The 16,649-nt window shown below is 42.5% G+C and overlaps 1 protein-coding gene across 1 annotated transcript; it reads left to right on the forward strand.

Annotated features, from left to right (window-relative positions):
• Positions 1-8,656: 8,656 nt before the first annotated feature.
• Positions 8,657-12,472, forward strand: LOC110901820. The gene has a single exon (XM_022148594.1). The coding sequence runs from the start codon at positions 8,657-8,659 to the stop codon at positions 12,470-12,472; it is 3,816 nt and encodes a 1,271-aa protein (XP_022004286.1).
• The last annotated feature ends 4,177 nt before the right edge of the window (positions 12,473-16,649 follow it).

Raw genomic sequence — 16,649 nt, forward strand, 5'->3', positions numbered from 1 at the left:
TAGTGTCTGAGTGTTCGAGTAAAAGAATATACATACTGGAATGTAATAAGATCCACAGGCGGATCATAAAAGTACAAAGAAACAAAAACAACAGACTTCAGGTATCTATGGATTTGCAAGATCCTCTTATGACACCTAATAGCTCCAGCCTATTACGAGAGGTATCTGTCAATCAGCCTTTAAGAAAATACGTCAGTCTACACTGGTAAATACAATTAACTGACTCTTTTAAAAACATTTAAGAAAATTGATTTAAGTGCACATGGCACAAATTATTTATAACTTGGGACAATTATTTAAAGATAATCTTGTATACAAGTTTACATGTTTGTCATACAATTGGGGCCGGTTGGAAGCCGGTCATGATTAACCGACTCACCACTTATATAACCCACAAAGGAGTTATCCCCAACATGTGGGTTTATATATATTATTTAGCATTTGCATCTGTCAGGTGTATGCCTACACCCCGTGCATAGGTCGTGGCCATTTTCCAATGAAATGAGTCGAGGATATCCAGGACACGGTCAGATTAACCCCCAATGTTTATGTTATCAAACAAGACAGATTAAAACGGGTTATGCAAATTTATTAATCACAATCCGATTAAATGATTTCATACCCGACCAAGCGGTATTATTATACCGTATCCCAAGTCCATATAAGAGAAAATAAGTTAAAAGTATTTACCTAATGCTAGCAGTATTGTAACAACTGCCACTAAAATCCATAATTAGGATGGTAATTAGCTATTAAGAAAACCCTAATTGAGAAACCCAAGTAATTCTGCACTAACCCTAAAATTTCCAGAACAATCAGAATCAGGATCAGGGCCCCTAAAACTCAGGGGGGCAAAACCCTAGTTACGATTATCTAAATAACTTGCTGGCCGTTTTGAATTTTACAATTTTATCAACTCAGCTAAGTTACTTAGACACGAAGCTACCTATAGAAAATAGGTGACCACTCGCGTAGCGCGACACCTATAGGGGTTACCCCTCACGCTACGCTACAGGGACAAATTTCGCATAATATAAGTTACCACTCGCGTAGCGCCACGCCTATAGTGATACCCCTCGCGCTACGCGACGGTGTCAAATTTCAGGTATAAATAGAGGAGTCTGGGACTTGATTTCTAGCACAAAAACGACGAAGAAATTCGTTGTACACGCTAAGTTATAGCCAAAATACTACACAAACACACACTAATCTCGAAACGCTGCCGCAATCAGGGTAATAACTCGATCGCTATTACGATTCAACGTCCGATCGATTATAACTATCCAACGATAGTCCAGGTGCTGCTCAATTGAGCTTGTACTTTGATTATTCGTCGTGATTTCGACTTGAATATTAGAGTGCTGTTCGAATTCGGACTATGCTCTGTTATTCGTTGTGAATCCGACTGAATTATCGAGTATTGCACTGATTAATCGCTGTGAAGGTTTAATCTCGTGAATTGACGTAACTGCTGTATTAAGTTACCTACCTAGTTGTGTGCACTAGATTACAAAGCTAACTCAATAGGCTAAGCTCTACCTGTATAAATCTGCAATATAGCAAGGCTTATCTGTAGACTAAACTTTGGCCGTATGAATCTGCATGTTTATAATGTGAGTCATTCTCTTTTTATCAAATGTTTTACAATACTCCAAGTTATTTTCAAGGTTATAATTACAGGGATTAAGTCTTTGTAATCACCAAATTACAGCTGGTATGTGGGGTATTGTGCACATTACTATTTTTATCACTCTAGGTGAGTGAGTATCACTCTATGTGAGTGAGTATTACTCTGTGTGAGTTAGCCGTCACTATTTGGGGCAACGGGACCCAATAGTGGTATGACCACAGTCACAGATCCGGTCGAGTGACAAATACCTATTTTTGATAATTGGTTGATAAAAACATTGTAATCGCTCTTAATACTGTGAATTATAACAAATCTGTTTTTGCATAAAACCTGAATGAACTCACTCACTCAGTATTTCCCGCTGACAAAACCTTTTTAAAACGCGTTTCAGGTAATTACAGTATATCGGAGTAAGAATTGGATCCGGCACCGAAGGCATCAAGAAGTGGCTTATTTCATTAATTAAATCAAATTAAGAAATATCGTTTTTATATTAAAAGCTACCTTTGTAAAACATGGGTTTATTCCATCTATTTAATAAATAAAATCCGGTGTTTTTAAACTCTGATATTTTTCCTAACTCACGGTCCTGATGAAATTTCCGCTGCAATGTTTTTCAAAATAAAAATAATCACCGGTACCACGGGACTGCTCGCGGCTCCCGACTCCGTCCAGGGTGGGTCGGGGGTCGTGACAAGTATAATCCTAAAGCTTTTGATGGCACCTTCTACCGAAAGCTATCTAATCTGTATAGAAGGTTTATTACCTATTAGGATGCTAACGGGTCTTTAATTAAGTCAGGGACTTAGACTGGCTAGCTAGAAGGAAACCTTACGGTTCTAAACGCTAGATTAAACAGAGACCGGAATAGAATGTGGTTTAGACCCGACAAGCTTGGATACTTGTATAATATGGGTAAACTAAACACATTCTGGAAATGGAGAATTTAATGATAAGGTTAAGCCCGTTTCGGCTATTTTACGTAAACTAGTCACGTAAACCGATCCGAACGCATAAACGCGTAACGGGTAACCAAATAAATTATATACAGGTCTTAATCGTTATTATGCTCAAAATATGTTAATACATCAGTAAGATGTTAATATATATGCCCAAAAAGTAATTTAAACCAAATTAAGTCCCATAAGGGCACTTTGATAATTTTAATGCTCATAAAAGAGTTTAAATATTAAACTGAGTTTCAGGTCTGATCTAATCAGTAAAAATATGTATTTTCATAAGTTATAACAGTAGGGTATTTTATATATGTGAAATTTATCTTATATAACCAAACTATGCACCGTAGGGGCATTTTGATAATTTCACATAAGCTTTAAAGGTCAAAATAGACTTCTGAGTTTAAAAACTTTGGCTTACTGTTTAATTATATAAATTAACTTAAAACATCAGTAGGTAATAAGTTTTATATGCCAAAAATATTTTTAACTCATACTATGTGCTAAAAACGCTTAAAAGTCGGTTTTAAGGGATATTCGAGTTAAATCAGGAAATCTGAGTTTTTGATCAGTTTATAAAGTTCAAAATATTTTATTTATCATATAAAATCAGTAGCAAAAAGTTTGGCATTAAAATGTTATGTAAAACTCATTTTATGCATGAAAAGGGTAAAACCGACAATTACCGAAATCAAGCTATAATCCTATGTTATGCTCAGCCTAAAAATAAATAAAAATCTTCAAAAATCCCAAAATATTATTTTACATCAGTAGGTAAAAAGTTTGGTATCAAAAATTGGGTTTAGATAGGCTTTATGCTAATTACGCCATTTAATTAATAAAAAGCTTTCTAATTACGCTATTGAGCATAACTCCTAATCTAGACCTTAAACCGATGTCAAATTTTTGGGATAAGTCTAAATATCAGTAGCAAAGGTGTTTGTTCATTCACATTGCTAAAAATCTCAGTTGTGTGTCAAAAGGGCGTTTATGGCATTTTTAAGCATATTAACGATCACGTGCATATAATTCAAACCACTAAGCTTCATGCAATATGACTTTAGAGGGTTATACTACTGAGTAATGTGGTCCTAATGGAAGCTTAAAACACGGGAGAATCAAGCTTAAACGGGTCAGAACTGAAAGTCAAAGCAAAAGTCAAGCTTTTGCGACTTTCGGTTATAATCTGACCTTAGACTATTAATTGTCGGGTTAGGACTGATAAAACATGTTCTAATATTAATTACCAAGTCATTAGAATGTTAAAATATAATTTAGAACTTCTGTTTTATTAATTTAAATCATTTTCATGCATTGTGTCCAAGTCAAACTGGTTTGACCCGACAATTAACTGGTCAAACGAAATAATTAGGAGGTGCCCTTTTAAGGGTTAATCACCTACCTTAATATGGTTCCATAACCACTTTCAATTTGATCAGTGGCTGGTCCATATGTGATTAAAACGAAAGTCAAATCTAAATTATGATAAGTTTGACTTTTAGGTAATTAAGCTAATTAAAACGACTAAGCAAGTAATTAGAAGCTTATTAATGGTCCTAGTTGTCTTTTCTACCCTTGTAAGTCTTCTCCTTACTGATGCAAGCTTCAGAAGCAAGTCCCTTTGAGTTGTTTGCAAATGAGCATATGAACACATGAACTAGTCCTCCTTTTATACTAAAATCCCACTTCATGGATTGATTGCAGTTGTTAAGGAAGGCCCTAGGATCACCCCAGGTGTCCTAGTGGTTTATTATGACCGACTTACAGCCCCTAGAAGTCGTTACAAACAAGGTTAAGGCGGTGCAACTGATCAAACCTGCACTTGTCCTCAGAATTCTGCGCTGGGCACTTTTAGGCGGCCCGCGTAAGATCATAAAAAATCTTACGCGACCCGCGTGGAACCGGGAAACTGGCAAAACAAGTTTCTGAAATTGCAAAATCAGTCCCTGATTGTTTTAAACCCTTTTTAACATGAGTTTTGGCAATAAAGGCCCTTGTAGTCCGTTTGTTGAGGCTCAAGGATGAATAAACTAACTTCGTTAGGCTCGGGTTCGTTAAATATCACTATGAATGCAAGTTTCATCAAGTTGACACTTATAGCCCAAAGTCTTGAAAACATGCTTAACGATCTCGAAACCACGTAAAATTTTTATCACTTATTCTTGAGAGTATATTTGAATGTTTCGAAGCTTCGGTTTCGCTAAAAGGTCACTCAGAGGTCAGAATTGACATGTTGACACGTTTAACCCTTGTAGTTTTATAATCTTCCGATCATTTTCACAAACGGCTTCTTATATCCAATTAATCACTCGTTTAAGAATATTTTCTTCACGTATGGTCATTCAGAGGCACAAGTTTGGCATGTTGACACTTTTAGTCCCTTCGCTAACATATTTTCACTGTTTGTCAACTTTAGTTCCTCAAACTCAATCTTTCACATATTTGGAGTTTTGGACACATGTCTATACATAATTGGACACGTTTTTACGTGGTGTTACAGTAATTTTGATACACTTGTAGAGTAATTTTGATAATTACCTTACGAATAAATAATTAAGAAAATGTCATCACGTTTTTTTTATTACTTTTTCATGCTTTTAATATGTTTTGTACGTTAAGAGTATTTATAGTGGAAGTTAACTCAAAGATTTCAACGTTGTTATAGGAATACTTTTCATATGTACATATTAAGAACTTCAAAGATTTTCAACCGCCGCTAGTTTCTAGAATTGGATTTGATTTATTTATATCCCGTTCTCGGTGAAGGTCACTTTTATAGTAGTATGCATAATTTAATTTAATTTAATTATTTGCATATTTAGTAAAACTAAGAAAATATAACTTTGCATAAATTTAGTAAAACTATAAAAAAATGTAACTAACTGAAACTAGAATTAGAAAAAAAAAAATCATTTTTTTTTATAAATTCAGATAACAGATAGTAGCATTTAGCCAAAACATTACAAAAGTTGTATGCCGACAATTATATGTGATAAAACAAATGATATACACTTCCTGTTTAAAAAGTTGATAGTTTTTTATTAACATCTAAACTGATGACACTTATATCTGCAATCGAATTAATAATCTGTGTGGAATCGTTTTCTAGATGTCCTTTGGGAATCTTCATGGGACAAATCTAATGGTGTATAATATGGTGTTTGTATTCGAGCAACGCGTAGCATGTAAGTTGTGCTTTCCAACTAGCTCATAGATGACTCATAACATTAATCTAATCAAGTGTTTCTTTCAAAATATGTGAGTTATTAAAGTTTTAAATTTACAATAATTAAACATGGTAAAATGAGTGAAGCGGTTTCGGGTTAGAATAGGTCCGGGTCAAAACAAGTTTGAGTGAAAATGAGTTTATTCCAAAACCGATTCAAACTAAAATAGGACTGGGTTTAAGTGATTCGTTCTAGAAAAAAAAAGTATTAAAATTGGTTCACCCTCTTGTAGTTAGTCTAATGACAGTTAGTTATGATGCGTGTTAGTGGCATTTGTGGCGGCGATGACGGAAAGTCACCGACATCGATGACTGCAATGGTGGTGATGACATTGACATTGATGGTTGCGACGTCAGTGTTGGTGCCCATGGTGGTTGCACCAGTGGTGACAGGTGACGACGACTGTGGGGGTGGGCCAACCATTAGGTGGTGGCAACGATTGTATTAACGTCGATGGTGGTGGCAATGACGATAAATAGGTGACGGGGATAAACAATAGTCGTGGGTGTTGCTTGCCACTTAAATAGTTAAATCCAATTTAAGTTAATATATGTTAGACCATGCGTAGTGTGACGTTTTTTTTTTAAATTGCCCAATCACGCCCAATAACGCCCCTTCCCCACTACACCTGGGCGTTATTGGGCGTTATCTTGCAAAAAATGCTCGTTGGCGTGGTTTGAAAAACGCCGAATGGAGAAAAGGTTGGTCAATCACATTAGAGAATCCGTTTGCTTGGCCAATAAGATTTTCAGGTGTTTTTTTTTTAATTTTATTTTACTACAAAACATATTGCCCAATAATGCCCCATCCTTACTACACCCATTTTAGAAAACGCCCAATAATGCCTCATTGCTGACTGGGCTGCCACATGGCACAAAACGCCCAAAGATATCAAGTTGCGCACTACGCATATTCTTATAAGAGTAACCTATTTTAACATGTATAATTTTAATCACCCAAAATTGACTTGTAATTTGATGAGACCCTAAATAAACCCAATTGTAACTTTATACCCAGATCAACACCTATTTATAGATTAATGGATCATGATAGCGGCTTATAAGGATAATGATACACGGCTTATTAATTATTATTTTTTTGATTGGCCAACGAACAAATCCTTCAAATGGGTTATTGGTGAAATTCACCACATCGGGATACACTCGCCTCTGAATCGGGAAAAACCCTCACCTAGGGCCGCAGCCCGTGAACACTCTTCCGAAGGCTCGACAGTGTGGTGAGTTAAAATCCGCTCAGTTCAAGGATCGAACTAGCGACATCCACCTATTCGCCTAGTCTCCAATCATCACCATGTGCCGCAGAAAATAATGCGGAGGGCAAGAATCGAACTTGGGTCCCTTAAAACACCAAGTCTCTCCCTTACCACTCCACCACCACCTCATTGGCACACGGCTTATTAATTACTGATTAATTTTGCTTTGCGAAAGTATAAAAGGACACAATATCATTAGGCCACGAGTATGACCTATTTTGGACATATGTGGGAAATGCAAATGCGATTATACAAGAAGTTATCAATTTTGACAAGATTTACAAAAAGATGGTTTGTCTTCAACCGAAAACCAAATATAATACGTTTAAACTCTCAGGACACTATCTTTGCAAGAATTAAAGCTGAAATAATTTCAAAAGATTTAACATAATTAGTGCCAATGTGTGAAAGTTTATCATTAAAAAAATAGCCATCTTAATTAAGATGGCAAGTTATTTTTTGGAGTTGATAATCGTTGATTAAAATGTTATAAATTAAATATCAAAATATAAAAGTTAACGACTAGGTTTGGTTGTTTTTTTCTAGTGATGTGCGGCGTGACTTTGATCGTTATCGGCTCGACTCATCAGAAACCTTAATGTTTATGATGTTTAAAAAAAACACAAAAGGACAAAATACATACTATTCCTCATTTATATAATTAGAGCTCGCTTTATGTTATGGAGTGGTGTAAATGGTTGCCAAAAAAGTGCAACCTTTTTGTCTGAAGGGCGAAAATGGACATGATTCCAACGGTTGAGGTGCTAAAACGTAGGAACATCAACGTTGATTCAGCGGGCTGCATTTTTTGTGATTGTCCGATGGAAACTTCTGATCATTTATTCACCGGGTGCATGGTGGCTACTCAGATTTGGTGCTGGGTGAGTTCGTGGTGTAAAATTTCTAATGTTTTTGCTTTTTCGGTTAGAGTCTTATGGGAATATCACAATCACATTGGAGCGGGTGAGATCAAAAGGAAGGTGGTGCACAAGATTATTATCCTTAGTTGTTGGTGCATTTGGAAGGCGAGATGCGAGAAGATGTTCTCAAACAAGGATTGGAAACTAGAAAACATCAAGAATAGTATTTGACGAGGTGTGACCCGCATCGGTCACCCGACCCGGTTACAACCTTTTATATTAATATAAATACAAAGATTTATTCTAGAACCTTCCATATCTACATGGAAGGTGCACAACTAAATCTCCCACTTTTTGGGAAGATCGCATAAATCTCCAACTGATCGGAACGTATCCTAAAACAAAGGAAACCCTAATGGAAAACCTATAAATAGAGACAAAGGTGTAAGGTATGATGATCTAATTCCTCTACGTTTTCCTCTCCTATACTATACTTCTCCCAAGAACAAATACTTATTCTCACGCCGGAGGGTGGTTACAGGAATAACCCCATTCCTGTAACGAGTCCTAACGGTGTTTCTGTTTTGCAGCTACTCGTTCGAATCACTAATCATTGAAGCCATTGGTGTTATTAAGGTCAGTGTTTCTTCATTGGCGCCATCCGTGGGACCGTAAGAGCAACAAAGAACTTCATGACAAGTGATCAGAACATGGCTGGTCAAAGGTTGACAGATAATAACTTGGCGCTAGGGGCGGGAAGCGGGACCACCCCACTATCGTCCCCGGCCGTTACCAGATCTTTGGATCCAGAGTTCGAAGCGGAAGGACCACCACCGGGGTTTGATAATATCACCACCGTCTCTTCCCAGGCAGTGGTTACAAACCCTTTCCTCTATATACCCTCACAAACACCACCTGGAAGGATGGAGGGGACAGGCAGTGGCGTCTCTACTCCAGGAGCTACTGTTTTCTCGCAGACTTCACGACTTTACTCCACTCCAGTCATCACTTCGGCGAGCCCCAGTATCTTGGTATCTGGAACCAATACTCCCCAATACTACCAACCGTTGGTCTCCAGTCCAATGCCACCGTTGTATTCAGCCGCGCTAACGGCGGCGTTATCCACCCCACCTCATCAGCCTGTCATCATGCCAACGGGAGTAATGAATGCCCCTGTCACACCAGGAAACCAAATGTATTTCCCGGGATATTGCTATACGCCCCCTTTTGGGTATTTACCCTCGTACGGGGGAGCAGTTTATCTACCCCAGGGAACAGCGCAGGGAAACTCTCAATCGCCCTACGCGGCTTACATGCCGCCGTGGTGGAACTTTCCAACGCCTCAGCCAACGTATACCCAAGCGCCAACGGAGCCTGTGCACTACAGAGAAAATGCGGTCAGACCCCGGTTGACTCCTTTAGAAAACTCCGGTCCAGGAACAGGTCCTGCCCCGGGGGTGAACATTCCACCTACACAGCCAATGAATATAGAAGATGACGAGCTAACCAAGCCGTACAAGCCAGTGGATGCAACATTCCGATCCAAATTCACGCGTAGGATCGCTGAAGCCCCTATCAAAGAAAAACCGAAGATGCCCCAAACCGTCGGTAAGTACGATGGCCTCACTGACCCGGATGATCACCTTAATTTATTTAAGAGCGCGGGTGAAGTGGCTTGTTGGCCCATGCCCCTATGGTGCAAAATGTTCGTACAAACTTTAGTGGGAGCAGCGCGAGTATGGTGGGATAGCCTACCCACGGGTGAGATAGACAGTTTTGAAGATTTGGAATCAAAGTTCATCCTACAGTTCAGTCAACAGCGACGACATACAAAAGACAGGAACGAACTACTCCATATCCGTCGTCGAGACAATGAGACGGTGGAAAATTTCATCATCAGATTCAACAAAGAAAGCCTGGCGATACCAGGTGTCACCAACGATTTGGCATGCGGAGCTTTCCTCCAAGGGGTCAACGATGATGAGTTACTGAGAACATTGCACGGAAGAGATGGGGTACCCCCGACCATAGACGAGATACTCCGGATCGCCAAAGTATACGTTATACAGGAGAAAGCGGTAGCGGCCAGCCACGCAGCCAACAGAAAGAAAGAAGCCCAGAAGAACCAGGAGGAAAAGGATAGTCGGGGGTCCAAGAGTAAAAACAAGGGAGACCGATACCAGCGAAATGACAAAGACTCGCGGTATGATAGACACCGGAGCTCCTACTCAAGGAATGAGACGTCTAAACCTCGATCCGAGTATCCCAATTTGAGCAAGACCCCGGCAGAAATTCTTGCCTCAGAAAATCTCAGGCTCAATCCACCAAAACCGTTAAAAGACAACCCGAACAAAGACACGAGCAAATACTGCGAGTATCACAAGGGGAGCGGGCACGACACTAACGACTGTTTCCAGCTTAAGAAACAGATCGAATATTTCGTGAAGTCAGGAAAATTGGCACATCTAGTGCGAGACATAAAGCAGGGCCCGCCCTTGGTTAAGGAAGAAAGCGATAAGGCGGCAGGAAAAAGGCCGCGCGAGTTGAACATGGTTCATGCCGGTACAAGAAAAGGGGCGAAACGGAGTTTCTCCACACTCGAACCTTGGATGTTGGCAACTATGACAATTGAACCACGAATGGAAGATTTGCATCTTACCACGGACGCCCTGATCATTTCGGCGGCGGTAGAAGATTACCGTATGAGGCGAATCCTGGTCGACACCGGAAGCTCGGAGGATATCATCTATGAGCATTGTTTTGATAGAATGCAACCAGAGGATAAAAAGCTGCTCGAATCAGTACACGCTCCTATTAAGGGTTTCACAGGAGAGAAGGTGGATCCTATCGGTCAAATCACCTTCCCGGTAACTTTCGGGCAGGCACCCAAAGAAAGAACGATACTACTTACCTTCCTCGTGGTCCGCGCCGAATCGTACCACAACGTGATCATTGGAAGGTTCACCTTGGGAAAGTTAGATGCCATAGTCTCCACGGCGAGAGGCTTTATGAAGTTTCCAACACCGCAGGGTATCGCTACCGTATTTCGCGATAGAATTGGAGAGATATTGGATACCAAACGATGTCGCCAAGGGCCCGCGGGGGCCACGGGACCAGAAAGGTGGGTACTGAGCACACGCCACCCGGACCAAATGGTCACCATCGGCGACACTCTGTCCCCAGAAGTAAAGAGCGATTTGAAACAATTGCTAAAAAGAAACGCAGACATATTCGCTTTCGAGCACGCCGATATGACCGGAGTCCCTCGCGATAAAGCAGAACATAAGCTCGCCACGCTCCCAGGCATTAAGCCGGTCGCCCAGGGTAAACGCAGTATGGCCCCGGATCGCCGGGCAGCGGTCGTTAAGGAAGTACGCAAGTTAGTGGAAGCTGGAATCCTCAGAGAAACACAGTACCATACTTGGGTGTCTAACCCGGTCATGGTTAAGAAACCAGACGGCACATGGCGGATGTGCATCGACTTCAAAGATTTGAACAAAGCGTGTCCAAAAGACGCATACCCGTTGCCCGAAATCGACTTAAAGGTTGACTCTCTGGTGCCGTATCGATACAAGTGTTTTTTGGACGCGTATAAGGGATACCACCAGATCAAAATGTCCAAAGAAGACGAAGAGAAAACAGCTTTCCACACCGACGTTGGCATCTTTTGTTACACCAAAATGCCATTTGGGCTACGGAATGCAGGAGCCACCTACCAGAGGCTCATGGACAAAGTGTTCGAAACACAGATCGGGCGAAATCTGGAAGTCTATGTAGACGACTTGGTAATAAAGAGCAGCGAAGAAAAGCAAATGCTGGCAGATATAGAGGAAACTTTCCAGCGGCTCAGAGAGTACAACATAAAGTTAAACCCAAAGAAGTGTTCTTTTGGGGTGGAAGAGGGAAAATTTCTGGGGGTAGTAGTTACCCGCGATGGCTTTAAAGCTAACCCAGAAAAGATAACCGCCATATCGCGAATGCCTTCCCCCCGAACGCTGAAGGAAGCTCAAGCCCTCAACGGACGACTGGTAGCAATCAACAGGTTCCTAGCAAGACACGCTGAAAAATCATTGCCGTTCATAAAAACGCTAAAAGATTGTCTAGACAAAAAGAATTTCAAATGGACCGGCGAAGCGGAACAAGCTCTGCAGGAAATGAAGCGTTTCATAGAAAGGCTCCCCACGCTAACCGCGCCTAGACACGGTGAAGTGCTAAAAATGTATCTTGCGGCGGCCCACACAGCAGTAAGTGTTGTGCTCATGGTTGAACGGGAAGGAAAACAAACGCCAATATACTATATAAGCCGGGTCTTAGCAGGACCTGAAACGCGCTACCCTACGTTGGAAAAGCTGGTCTTAGCATTGGTGCACGCGACGAGGCGATTAAGAAGGTACTTCCAGGCACATCGTATACAGATCTTAACTAACTATCCGCTACAGCAGATCCTGCACAAACCGGAGGTCTCGGGCAGATTGGCCAAGTGGGCTATCGAGCTGGGGGCCCTAGATATCGAATACCAGAAATGAACGGCGGTTAAGGGGCAAGTAATTGCTGACTTCTTAGCCGAAATACCGGAAGGAGAGATAGTTACGGACCCGATCACCCAAGACATGCCTGAGACCAGCACAGCGAGAGAGACTTGGAAACTGTACACAGACGGATCATCTAGCGGAAAGGGATCCGGGGCGGGTCTAATGCTGATAAGTCCAGACCAAATCAGGCTTATGTACGCCTTACGTTTTAACTTCGAGTGCTCTAACAACGAGGCGGAATACGAGGCGCTACTGGCAGGGTTGCGAATGGCAAAATCCATGGGGGCAGTCAGGGTAGACGCATACGTCGACTCGCTGCTGGTCAACAATCAAGTCAACGAAACATATGAAGCAAAAGACGAGGCAATGGCGAAATATCTGGCAAAAACCAAAGAGCTCATGAACTCTTTCGATAAAGTCACGCTTAACCACGTGCACAGAGGGAAGAATCAGATAGCAGACGCCTTAAGCAAACTCGCCACCTCCGGCATGGAAAGGGAAGTCAAAGTTGAGACATTACAGACACCTTCAATTGAACCGCGTAGCGTCTCCGCTGTCACAATGGAAGAACCCTGTTGGTATACCCCGATCCTACTTTTTCTCAAAACCGGCGAACTGCCTCCCGCCAAGGGCGAAGCACGAAAGATACAAACGAAAGCACTACAATACGAAGTCAGCGATGGTGTCCTGTATCGAAAATCTTACCTGGGTCCGCTGCTACGATGCGTCTCCCCGGTAGAAGCGAAATACCTCATCAGCGAAATACATGAGGGTATATGCGGTATACACGCGGGTCCTCGAGCAGTGGTCGCTAAAATTCCTAGCGCGGGGTATTACTGGCCCGGGATGCATGAAGACGCCGTCAGAGAATTGCGAAGATGCCTCAGCTGTCAGAAATTTGCCCCTCAAACAATTCGGCCCAAAAATAGTCTAGTACCGGTGACATCGGCTTGGCCTTTTCAGAAATGGGCTGTAGATATTGTGGGACCTTTCCCGCCTGCTCCCGGGAAATTAAAATACTTAATTGTGGCGGTGGACTACTTCACCAAATGGGTGGAAGCAAAACCTTTGGCTAAGATAACGGCAGAAAACGCCAAAAAGTTTCTCTGGGAACACATCGTATGCAGGTTTGGCCTACCGCTCTACCTGGTAAGTGACAATGGGACGCAGTTCACGGATAGAATTTTCCAAGAATGGTGCGCCGATCTCCACATTCAGCAGATCTTCACGTCGGTAGCACACCCACAGGGTAACGGGCAGGTGGAGCGGACGAACAGAAGCTTGCTAGAAGGTATCAAAAAGCGGCTGGGACACGAGGGAAGCTCGTGGGTGGAGGAGTTGCCACATGTCCTTTGGGCGCATCGAACAATGCCCAAGACCAGCAACAATGAAACACCATTTAGCCTTACCTATGGAATGGAGGCTATGATACCTGCTGAGGTAGGGTTGCCGTCGTTACGCCGTCTCGAGGTAAAAGACAACAATGACCAATCGCTGAGAGAGGGCCTAGATTTGTTGGAAGAGAGGCGTGAGGCGGCCGCCATTAGCGAGGCACGATACAAAAAAGCTCTGGAAAAGTACTACAACAAACGGGTGTCCAAACTAAGTTTCAAGGTAGGTGATTACGTCATGCGCGATAACGAAGCAAGTCGAATGGAACCAGCGGGAAAACTGGGCCCCAACTGGGAGGGCCCCTACGTCATCCAAGAAGACCTGGGCAAAGGGGCCTATCGCCTGTCCCGACTTGATGGCACGCCAGTCCCGCGCAGTTGGAACATCGCCCAGCTAAAGAAATGCTACTTGTAACGCCTTGCTCCTAACAGCAAGAGTCAATTACCTTTTCCAGTTCGCATTTGTAACCCATCATGGGATTTTTACTCTTTGTTCTTTTTTGTTTAATGCAAGTTTAATAAAGATGCAAGTTCATCTATTACAAAAATTACCATCGCACAATGAATGCATTAACCGGTAAAAACAAAAACAACACCCTTAAACACGAAATATTTTTCATTATAAGTCATAGGGTAACCACAACAAGCGCTTACGGCGGGTATCTTGGTAATAGATACGTAAACCGCCTCAAAAAACAGATAGGCATCATCACATATACATAGCCTATCTCAAAAAAATCAAAAACCAAGTACTTGTCCCTGTTTTTCATAAAAACCAAACATAAGGGAACCAAAATACAGAACATGTTCACAAAACACCTACTGATGAAAGGTGGGTGCCGTCACCACTGCAGGGGTAGGCACCCCCACATCATCATCGTCTTCCACCACCACCACAGGGTTGACGGCCAAGTGATCAGTTGAGCCACCAACCATTCGGGACATCAAGCCAGAGTCATCCATCGGCTGCCCCTTCGTCCGACCACCGGACTGACGTTGGTAGGTCAGGCGATATCGCCGTTCAGGGTCCACCGGGATCAAGCCAGTCAACACATCAGCCGATAGCTGCATTCTGGGATCCTCTGGTTGAGGGTCCGGGATAACAAGGCTTTGACATGCTCGGTTGGCACGAACTGGAGCAGCATTTGGGATTGGTCGTCTGCTCCTAAGCATTGATCTTGTTACCGGATGCTGTAACATCAACAGGCCATCAGCAGCATCAAGCACCCGAAAGACCTCGGAAAGCCTTTGCCTGTATCGTTTTCTTTCCATTGCACAAACATAAACAAAAATGGAAACGAAGGGTGAATTTATAGCAATAGTTAAAAAGTTTTGACAGTGATGACATCAGATATATTAATTAAAAGTAATCATCACACGTCACAGAGTCATATTTTACAAGACGGCGGTGTCAGAAATCATGACATTTGCATTAATTTGGCTGTCAAATCAAAACAGATAATGGGCACTAAACCCAATTAAAACAGTATCAGCAAGAGTACACAACAAGCAAAAAGATGAATAACGGAATAGTCAGTCTTCTTCGGATTCGTCCGCGGGGTCCAGCATCAGACGTAGCGATTCTATTCCATCTTCATTAACTTTATCCATCAGATCGCCATAGCAAGGTAGAGGCTCGGTGTACGCAGCTTCAAGAGCCTTCGCCATATCAGTCTGTAACTTATTTTTGAGAGTTTGGAAATCCGGCGGCACTCTTTCCGCTTGCTGGCAGTCCATGTAGCCTTTAAGTACGCCGTCATGATGACCAGCTTGGTAGGCAGCGGCGGAAAGACGGTCAATCAGGCTAGTAAAGTGGGACGACTCACGCAGAAATTCGAACGCCCCCACTAGCCCATTAGTTATCAACCAATTCCTGTCTCCCCGCATAGCCGCTAGCTGGTTGGTCAAATCATCGATCTCTGCATGGGATTGTGCCAGCGCGTCCTCTACCTCCCTTAACTTCGAAGATGACGATGCAGCAAGCTTATTGTTTTGGGTGACAAGGGAATCACAATGATCTTGCATCTCCTTGAATTTTGCTTCACGCTCCTCCAGCTCTCCCTGCATCAGTCGGATCTTGGTATGACAGGTCTCTACTTCGGTTGTCAAATCCTGGTACCGCTCCTGAACCTGGGACACAAAATCAGTGTCAACACGAAATTTTTCCAATTGGGCTGATAACTCGTGTCTCACCTTCTGAGCCTCCGCCACAGCCTTACGTTCTAACTCCTCTTGTACATTTTTCGCTTGAGCCAAAACCCTATCTTTTTCCGCCATATCGCGGGCCCATAAGATCCTTTCCTCAGCAAGATGTTCAGTTACCCTCCGCAAATCCTCCTCGGCCTTATTCTTCTCCGACAGAAATCGGGCCTCCTTCAATCCCGCGGTTTGCAGTTGACTTTCGAGGCGATGCTTGTCATCCCTCAGTTCTTGGATAATGGCCCGGGCCTCATGAAGTTGGGTGTTATCACGCACCCACCGGCGCCGAACCTCTACCAACCTGCGAGGTAGGGTCACGGAATCTGATATGGACGAATTCATCAAATCTTCGTTATTTAACCCTTCAACATACGCTGCTTCAGCAGGTGGATACGCTTTCTCGATCCAATGTTGAACCACAGGGGGAAAGATCAGTCGGGAAGATTCAGCAATTTTCCATTGAGGTTGATAACGCTTATCCTGAGCGTGAGGATCCCAGCAGACGGTGGGTATAAACAGGTCATCAATCAAACGGGCACCATCATCAGCAATACCGCTGCTCGACGCACGATTGTCACCTC

The sequence above is a fragment of the Helianthus annuus genome, chromosome 13 (genome assembly GCF_002127325.2).
Source record: "Helianthus annuus cultivar XRQ/B chromosome 13, HanXRQr2.0-SUNRISE, whole genome shotgun sequence".
Taxonomy (NCBI): domain Eukaryota; kingdom Viridiplantae; phylum Streptophyta; class Magnoliopsida; order Asterales; family Asteraceae; genus Helianthus; species Helianthus annuus.